This window comes from Branchiostoma lanceolatum, chromosome 2 (assembly GCF_035083965.1).
Source record: "Branchiostoma lanceolatum isolate klBraLanc5 chromosome 2, klBraLanc5.hap2, whole genome shotgun sequence".
In the NCBI taxonomy this organism is placed as follows: Eukaryota; Metazoa; Chordata; class Leptocardii; order Amphioxiformes; family Branchiostomatidae; genus Branchiostoma; species Branchiostoma lanceolatum.
Window position 1 is genome coordinate 26730381 of NC_089723.1, and position 9549 is coordinate 26739929.

Below are 9549 nucleotides of genomic sequence, written 5' to 3' on the forward strand. Positions count from 1 at the left end.
AGCTAGCTAAGCCCCAAGCCAGTCTCTTCCAGCTCCTACTAGACAAGCACCACATGCCGAAACAATGGAAAGTCGCAAATGTTATCCCAGTCTACAAAAAGAATAACAAACACGACCCAAATAACTATAGACCGATCTCCCCGCTGAGCATTATCAGTAAGGTGATCCTCCTTTTCCTTTTTCATCCTGGCGGACGATCTCTCTCCACCATCCATCAGCAGGCAGGAGGCAGAACATTATCCGACGTCCCGTCCAAGTTAGATGGCCGCAAGGTGATGGAAGCACTCATTAACAATGCACTGTTGAAACACATCAGTGAGAACAGACTTATAAGCGATAATCAATTTGGATTCAGAGCAGGCTACTCGACAACAGATGCACTTACCTTTGTGACTCAACTTGTACATGACACCAAGGACAGACGGCAAGAGAGTTACTGATCTGCCTGGACATAAGCAGAGCATTCGACCGCGTCTGGCACAGGGGGCTCATCGCTAAACTGGACTAGGTCCGGACACTCAGACATACACGAAGTAAGGCCAAAAACTATTATTCCATTTTTCATGGAGGTGAAAAGAAGAAAGAAGATAATTCCTGCCTATGGTAGGACCATAATCGGAAACACAACCTTTTATTTTTCTCAGCCTTACGTGTCCGGTTGAGAGGTTCTATTCCCAAATCCATTAAAAGCACCTGCATTAGTATTCAATCCAGACCGGAGCTATGTCTTCCCATGACTGCGGTATTTGAAAGTTGCACTTTAACAATAAAGGGCAGACGTTTCACAGGTCAACAGCAATCAGGAAATCAACACACTCAGTGACCTTTCGTGTAGTTTTCGGGTCCAGTAAATTGACCACCATAACTGCGCAAACACACGGAAACTAGACTCGACTACCCACAAGGATAGGAATGTTAGGAACAACTTGGCACAGCACTGGTCAGTTTTTTTCAACATATTTAGATATTTTTCTCCAATAGTTTTTAAAGTAACTTTGTCAAACAAAGCAAAATAACATAGACTTCTCTGCACATGTAACAAAGTTACATTAAATCAATACAATTATCCGCAATTTTTGGTGTATGAAGAACGAACGTTTTGTTAGAATTTCAGTCATTCGAAAGTTGATTTTCAAAAAGATGTAGTATGGTAGCGATTATGCAGCTTATGTTACAAGTATATGTGTCATATTGCTTTGTTTGACATTGTTACTTTGAAAACCATCAGAGAAAAATATTTAAAACTTTAAAAAAAGTATTTGCCAGTACTATGCTAATCTGTTCCTAATCCTGTTATTGTTTCAAGCGGGTAGTCAGGATTATTTATGTAGTTATGGGGTTCAAGTCCCTCATCCCTCAAACTGCAGGAGCGGTCTCGCTGAGGAGCATTTCCATATTGCTGTTAATCTGCCTTTTAACATCAAATGCGCCTTACATGCTTGAATAGCACAGAAAGGTCCATTTATTTGTTGATAGTTCAGTTGTTGTCCAGTTCTTGTGCTATCAGAGGCCACAGTTCAGAAATAATTAGGTAGTGCACATCTCTAATTCATATCGTTAAATCCTTATCTAAAAATGTCCCCGTAGCTCAATTGGTAGCAGCCGCACAGTTAAAGGCACAGACAACACCAGAGGAGAGTGTTCTGGTTCGACTGATAATATGTTTTGGGAATCCAATAACGTAATTGTATTGTTAACTTGACCTTGAACCTGGACTAGACAGCAGTTTCATTATACAGCAACAAGATTCCGATAACCCCCCGAGTACCCTTCAGATTAATTACAGCCTGGTGTAACATGTTATATCGCGAACAACCATTGGACAAACTTAACTTGGTGGCTCTTAAGAAACCTTATGTGTTTCTGGATACTTTTTTGTCAAATTATAGCCTTTATAACTGTATTTTTCACTTGCTTCGGGTCAAAAATGGACTTTGATCTTTGACAATCATCCCATTGAAATCCATACTTAAGACGTGAAAACGAAATCTAGGTCCAATGGTGAAAATTATGTTTGCAGCGTGTGTGTGAATAGTTGTTCATCTCAATTTCCACCCTTAACAACTTAATTCTTCTATTGCATTGACCCAAAAATTGACCTGGAACCGGCAATTATCCCATAGTAACCAATACTTAACCGGGATGATTCCCATCATGCATCATACCCCATGGGTCTTCATGAAGGGGCACCACTCAATTCCTGGATTATAAATGGTTCATTTGTTTGTTCATCTGTGAATAATTTGTACAAATTTGGTTGATTTTGTATTCAGAAAAATTTGGTCTTTTACAAAATAACACCCGCATCTGGGTTTGTGAGCATGCCTTTAAGCTCCTCATTTCAATTAGTTGGTAAATGGGAGACCCCGGTTCAAATCCGCTGAAGGTAACCTGGTTGGGACTGTATCCGTCTTTCGGAAGGGACTTAAAGTGAGTCCCGTGATCGAGGAGGTGCCTCGAGCACATCAAAAGGCACAACAAAGATCACCTGGGTACCTAAAGGCACTGCATAGCCTCCTTACTCAGATAGTTACGGACGACAAGGACAACATTCAAGCAAATCGTAAAAGTAAGAAAAAGACATAGACTTGTGTATCTTGGTGGATCAGTTTTTTATTCTTGAAATCAAAGCATTCTCCGGTGCTACATCATTATTTGAGTAGTTGTAGAGTAGAAACAAATAAGCTTACAAATACTTGTCAGACGTTTACCTTCTAATCCCCTACAAGACCAGCTATAAGAGGGTGGCCGTACGGCCCGAACTGCATCCACACAAAGTGTTGGTTCATACATTAATACAGAGGAAAACATAAGTCCCCGGAGTGCAACCAATGGAACTCAGGAACAGATTACATGTCCGCAGTTAATGCGATAGATACATTATTCGTACCGTTACAAATTCCTTCCCATAAAAGGGGTCTTTAAATGCCGAACCCGTTCACTTGTCTGCTGAAGAACAGCGACCGATCATATTGCCCGGTTCGGTGACGCAAAGCAGTCCCTCCGCGCACTGGCACCGCCAGAATCGTCTCTGCCCGTTGAAGGGATATCTGAAATACAAACATGACGTCTATAGATAGCAACCGCTGTGGTATGGCTACACATAGGAACTGCAATCTACGACATAGCAACGAATACGGTAATCGTATGGATATGGACGCCTTACTTGACTGCTGTTTAATGCCATCATAGAAAATACTGAGCTACTGATGGACGTAAAATAATTCTTTTGAACTTTTAAAGGTACTCAATGAAGGATTTGGGCTGTAAAATGTCCAGGAAAATAATGACGTGTTTCCGGTTAACCGACCGAAGCCTTCTTTTGGTCGACCGCTGGCAATGGACATATGATTTGAAATCGGACATCTAGATCTTAGTGATGAAAACTTTGTAAAATCGTTCTCCAGTCTGTTTTTCTTATTTCTGTTGAATATAAAATTGTGCCTGTACAATGTAAATATGTAAAGTTTGAATCAAAACATATTGCGTGTCCTGGCGTATTTCAGTTTTACCAATTGTCAAAAGGTATTTGTTGGATCACTTTGGCTGAAATCTAAGAAACAAGAAAGGGAGAATCCCTACCTACCGACCCTATTTTTTCAGGACCGTAATCGGAATACGCTACTTTGATTATTCTTAGCCTAAGGAAATCTTTATTGTATAGATCTATAGGCACCTTTTGGCACATTTTTTGTGTCATTATTTGTTTGCCCGGCGTTTACAGACAAGGAAAATATGCTATTACAAAGATACCTTGGTAGCAACAAATACAAACCAAACGGGTGCAACCTAGATCCCAGATTTTCTATGCATTTATACAACGCAATAACGTCGCATATTTATCCCTGAATACCCTTATGCAATGCGATATGCGTACCGGGTATAACTTAATGTATGGAGAAATACTCAGAAAATTGACTTTAAACACAAGTACCAATCTTGATCTGGGAAATTTAAATCGATCAACTGGTTCAAGGTAAGATACGCTATAGCGAATGTTCTACAACTCACGGTAGGACGTTGGAGGCTGAGTGGCAGGGCTCGTCGGTCCTGCCGGCGGGCTTGCAGACGTGGAGGTCCGAGCCCGGGCTCCACAGCGCACAGCAAGGACCCGTCTCGTCTCTCGCCGTGATGCACTCCGCGTCATTCTGACAGGTCTGCAAAAGGGCGTACATACCATGAGATAATTCTCTCAATCAAGCATCAAATCATGTTACTTTCCTAAGACCCCCATTCCACTTGGACGGCGCTCTCGCCGCGCTCTCACGGCGACCTCAATTTGGTCAGATCGCCGTGAGAGCGCCGAGAGCGCGGCGAGAGCGCCGTGGGAGCGCAGAGGGGGCGCGGCGAGAGCGCCATGCGCGCCATGAGCGCCGTAACCTCGGCGATGGTTTTGAACATGTCCAAAACAGTCGCCGTAGAGATTCCACTTGAGCACGGTTTTCAGGAGTTCTGCGTTCTCGCGGCGATCTGGCCAATTTTAGGTCGCCGTGAGAGCGCGGCGAGAGCGCCGTCCAAGTGGAATGGGGGTATTATCCAAATAGCTCAAGGTATAAGTCTACTGATACAACGGTGCCGTTCCTCACCATTCACAGAAACATATCGCCCAGCTTGGTTTTGTGCATCTTTTATGGCGTCTTGCTTGTCCTTCAAGCGCTGCGCCTCTTCACAGATTAATCCCCACCACACCACTTCGAAGCCAAAAAAAACGTTTCTTCTTAACATTACGTTACACGAAGTGCTGGAAAATGCACGTATGAATAAGTTACAAAAAGAACGAGTTTGCCGGATCAGCACCAAGGACAGAACCCAATGCTCAGCACCAAGGACAGAACCCAATGGTCAGCACCAAGGGCAGAGCCCACTTACCCCAGTGACGACAAGGCCTGTCGTGTGGTTCAGCGCTGCCAAAGCGACGACCATCAGCAAGACGGGGCTCCACATGTCCATGGTGTCTTTATCAGCTCCACTTGTCAGCAAAAGGTGACCTGTAGAACTCATCCCATTTCTTTATACCCCAGACCCGGAAGTTTGGTGGGGGCGAAACCACGTCATTAGGCAAGTCTGTTAAACCCTAGCAACCTTTTGCTGCTTCCCATCGGATTTTTCTTTCTCTTCCTTCTGTACTAAGCCGTGTCGTGACTTGTTGAAAAGGCCACAGTCGACACTTGCAATCAAATGTCGTTTCAACAACCAGTTACAGGACTGAGGAAAACTGGTTGACTGTAACCAAAAAAGAAGATAAAAGGTGTTGCAAGAAAAATAACAAGTAAAGGTGGACAAGGGATAGTTTGAAAAAGAACAGTTCTTGTTCTGATCTCACGTGGCTGCCCACCTGGAGACCAAAGGCTGGCATGTTTCTGAACATGTGACTGCTTAGAAAAAGCCACTCTTCTTCATAAGATCATAAGAGTATAAAGAAGCCAGACTTTTGACTGACAGGCCGTAATCTTGTTCTTATGATCGCATAAAACTCTGCGTAATTGATGACCATTATGTTTGTACATGTAGCTGTATGTCAGTTTCTAAGAAGTCTATAGCTAAACGTTGACGATGTCGATAAGCCGACAAGCCTTGGATCCTTTCAGACACCGAATCATCATAAGGCGAACTAAGCCCCTGAGGAGATCCTGGCCTTCTCTCCCCCCCCCCCCCCACACACACAAAGTAAAAACAATCTCTTCCATAATGGGTATGTATTAGACAGTTATACAATAGATAAGTAGGTCAAATGTCCGTTACACTGTTCGGCGGAAAAGAAAAGTTGAAAGTAGTTAAAGCGGTTGTCTATTCCAGAAACGGGTGTCATTTGATAAAGATTTTATACACTATTTCCCCACGATCAGCTTATTGGTAATTGATTTACTTTGTACATGGAAATAAAATGTAGTCTATAAAATCTTTGTTATGTTCATTACCGTCACAGATGGTCAATACAAGGTGTCATATTTCTTCTAATATTTCTTTCCCCCTTATTATGATTTCAGAGCGGCAGCGCTGATTTGACATTCTGACGAATAAACTAAGGTTAGAGCAAATAGTATTTTTATGACTTGGCAACTTTATATTTGGTTGAGACCGGGCAGCCACTACGTTATACAACTCACTAGCGATGATTAAGGGTTAATGATCCGCCCCGAGGTGTATATGATGCTATGAGCCCTGGTCATTTGCTATAACCAACAAATAAGACCATAAAAGCCTTTTTTCTGTGAACGGGGGTATTGTTTTCGGTGTGTCTGTCTGTCTGTGTTTTTGCAGTTTGGTATTTCCATATGCTAGGCACGTCTCACCACAGAGTGACAGGAAGTTGAATGGAACTGCGACTGGTAGTTTAGGTCTGAAGTCCCAGAAGGGGTCAAAGGTAATCCCATTTCCTGTTTTCAATTTCAGCGAAAGTAAGGCTTAGGTTTGCACAATAAACGTTGGATGTTTTTTTTTTATTGTTTGATCAAAAAGTTCATGGTGCACACAGGACGGTTCGTCCTTTAAGTCCACGCCCAATCCATCGAAATGTTTGAGTGATGTGACCCCAGACGTCATGGTATTTATCCAGGATTTTGATCAACTAGAATGAAAAGGTTTCCAATTAAGTAGCCTTGTACGTTATATCTAAAAGGCTTTCAAGGACAACCGTAAGACCTTCTGTACGTTAGGTGACCCAGACGGATTTACCACAAGGAGGTAAATCCGTCTGGGATCTTACGGTTGTCCTTGAAAGCCTTTTAGATATAACATTCAGGTTTGTCACAATCCTGTACAAAACCATGACGTCTGGTAGCCTCCGTTGCAGGCCTTCCCACTAGCGACTAAAGACGGCAGTTATGTTTCTTAGCTTTCAGTCATATGTACGATATTGATAGTTATATAAGTTGTGCCGTGAATGGTGCAAGACTCTCACAGTTCAGATAGTACAAGTGACAAGATCACACTTATCACCTTCTGGAAGAGGGCGATATTTTTGGCAGCGTTTTGTAATATTTTTGTAAGCGGTTGAACAACATAACTCAATAATCTATGGACGGATTGTCTTGAAATTTGGTGTGTGATTACTATATAATAGGTCTTGTCCTAATGGAAAAATGATTAGATTTTTGGCACCCTGGCGACTTTCCTTGGTACTACAGCAGAACTTCCGGTTTTGATATCTCGTGTTCACCCAGGACAGGGGCATTTTACGTTTACGCAGAAAATGAATAAAACTCATGAAGGGGTTGACGGATCTCTTTTGGTGTATAGATGCTCATTATGCAAATTAGGATATGACTTGCGCAATTGATACAACAAAAAAGTTTATGAATCCGCTGCGTTCTATGATGGGACTCTCAAATACATGGGGGTATACGTAACTCAGAAAAAGAGGAATATCAATAGATATCAATTATGCAGATGGAGAACTAGTTTGATTAGACAAGGGAGAAAATTCCATATTGGTGAATGACCGGAATTTCCTACTTACAGTCTTTGGAAGTTAGGTAATGGTGAACCTCCATCAGACATAAATCACGCAATCAGGGTCTGATTTGCATAAAATAAAATACTACACTAGTATTTCTTGCTAAGATACGACTTTCATACTTTGGACAACTTGTGTTATCTAAGAAGAGAAGAGAAGATGATCAACTAATTATTGATGTAAAATGAGGACCTAATATGCATGATCACTGAGAGACCTTAATGATACGTCAATCATAAGGGTGAGCAAATGTATGGGGGTCATGAAACTCTTGTTTCATGTTTTGATGCAAATAATGCCGTGGCATCGCGTCTTGAACCTTCGCTACTGGCCAAGTTAACCAGGTACTAACTAGTGCTTCCTACCACTTTTCTTTCGCCTTTTTAAGCTGTGAGACATTACTCTTGCACATAGGCTGATGCACCATATTACCCTACTAACCTATATATATTGATAGTGCGTTGCATGTGTTATAACACATGTACCACAGGCTACGTAGTTATATGCGTCAATGGTGACCTATGGATGCATCAGAGCCAGAGGCGTGGATTTAGTGAAATGTGAATCGAGAAATGAATTGACCATATATGTATTTCTAGATTGTCCAACAGTCGAGGCTCATGATGCCAAAACAGAACAGAGCTTGTTTAAACCAGTCTTACCTAACTAGATGAAGCTGGTGCTGACTAGAGAGGAGTGGGCGCATAGATTGGTGAACAGAAATGAAAACTTCATACAGCAGCTACACAACAAGTCTACGATGTAATTGGAGACATTGACATTACAGTCTTGGACAGAAATTATTGTGTGATATTAGGGTGTGCTAGGAGCTGCCTGTTGCTTTGAGTTACCACATTTGCTGTCATACATATCAAGTTATCAGAATTACGACTTTGGATGCATAGCCCTGTCGCCTTCTTGTAGTCAAAAGCTAAGTCTGAGGGGTGATCAATACGTTCTCTGCCTCACCCAGAAATAAGGTGCACAACTCAAATATCGGGGCATAATTATGAATCATACAGCTGTTTATCAATGTCTATACCAAAATTCAAATCATTGTGATCATTACTGTGCAGGCTACACTCAGTAACATTAAGTGATTGGGCCCCAAGTGGCTTGTTATAGTACTGCAGCGGAACTTCAGCAGGCATTTTTACCTTTTGATTTGAAGATGATACGGTCAACAAATTGAAGCGGTAGCTCTGGAACTGCACGGTTGTTTTGTGAAAATATTTGAAAGAGGATAACACAAGATGGATCGTCATGAATTTTGGTATGTAGGTAGTTTTAGTGATGATTGACATAATAAGATCACGATTAAGCAAATAAGGATATAATTTTCATAATTCGTAAGGAACTTTTATAAATCCCATGTTTTCCATGATAGGACTATTCATACATGTGACATGTTACTGAGAAAGAGAGGGACATCAACACATAGATTATGCAAATGAAGACATATCTTACATAATCAATGGGAAAATAGTATAATTCCACAGGAAGTGAATACTAGTAATGAAAATGTCATACTTTTTGGACGCTGCGTCCAAAAAGTATGACATTTTCATTATTTACTTCCTGTGGAATTATACTATTTTCCCACTAACATCTGTGACTTGTGAACATCGTTAAACATAACTTATGCACATCAGGACCCCACTTGCATAATGGATGAGGGAATGCTAGAATAGCCTTCTATGTTAAGATAGGACTTTCATATACTTTGGACATCTTCTGTTGTTCGGGTGGTGAAGATGATCGACATCCGGACCTTATTTGCATAATCAATGAGACATATATTATCATTTGGCAAAGGTATGAGGTCATGAAAGTATTGTTTTCTGCAAATGTCCTTTAACATGGTTGTTTCTGTCTGACTGTGGGATAATTTTTTCCTAAGATGAAGTAGAGGCTGGTGACAAAATACCTGGCCCCAACTAATTCTCAGGTCTCACTTGGAGTGAATGCTGTAACATTAATCGTCTAAACAGCTATTAGATTAAGTATATGTAACAAAAAACTACCGGAACAATGTTGTTATGTCACTACATATTTTTTTCACTTTATTAAAGATAAACAAAAACAAACAGAAA

The 9549-nt window shown here is 41.3% G+C and overlaps 1 protein-coding gene across 1 annotated transcript; it reads right to left on the reverse strand.

Moving 5' to 3' along the window:
* Positions 1-2938: 2938 nt before the first annotated feature.
* On the reverse strand, positions 2939-4950 carry LOC136426954 (toxin MIT1-like). The gene is made up of 3 exons (XM_066415673.1): positions 4870-4950; positions 4012-4157; positions 2939-3050 (listed from the first exon to the last, which is right to left on the reverse strand). Exons 1-3 carry the CDS (start codon positions 4948-4950, stop codon positions 2939-2941), a joined length of 339 nt encoding a protein of 112 aa, XP_066271770.1.
* Between the last annotated feature and the right edge of the window lie 4599 nt (positions 4951-9549).

Coding starts and splice junctions, on each gene's coding strand:
- LOC136426954 (XM_066415673.1), bottom strand. CDS start 4,950: ATGGACATGTGGAGCCCCGTCTTGCTGATGGTCGTCGCTTTGGCAGCG. Junction 4,158..4,869: donor CAGGCCTTGTCGTCACTGGG/GTAAGTGGGCTC, acceptor GCCCTTTTGCAG/ACCTGTCAGAATGACGCGGA. Junction 3,051..4,011: donor TCAGCCTCCAACGTCCTACC/GTGAGTTGTAGA, acceptor TTTGTATTTCAG/ATATCCCTTCAACGGGCAGA.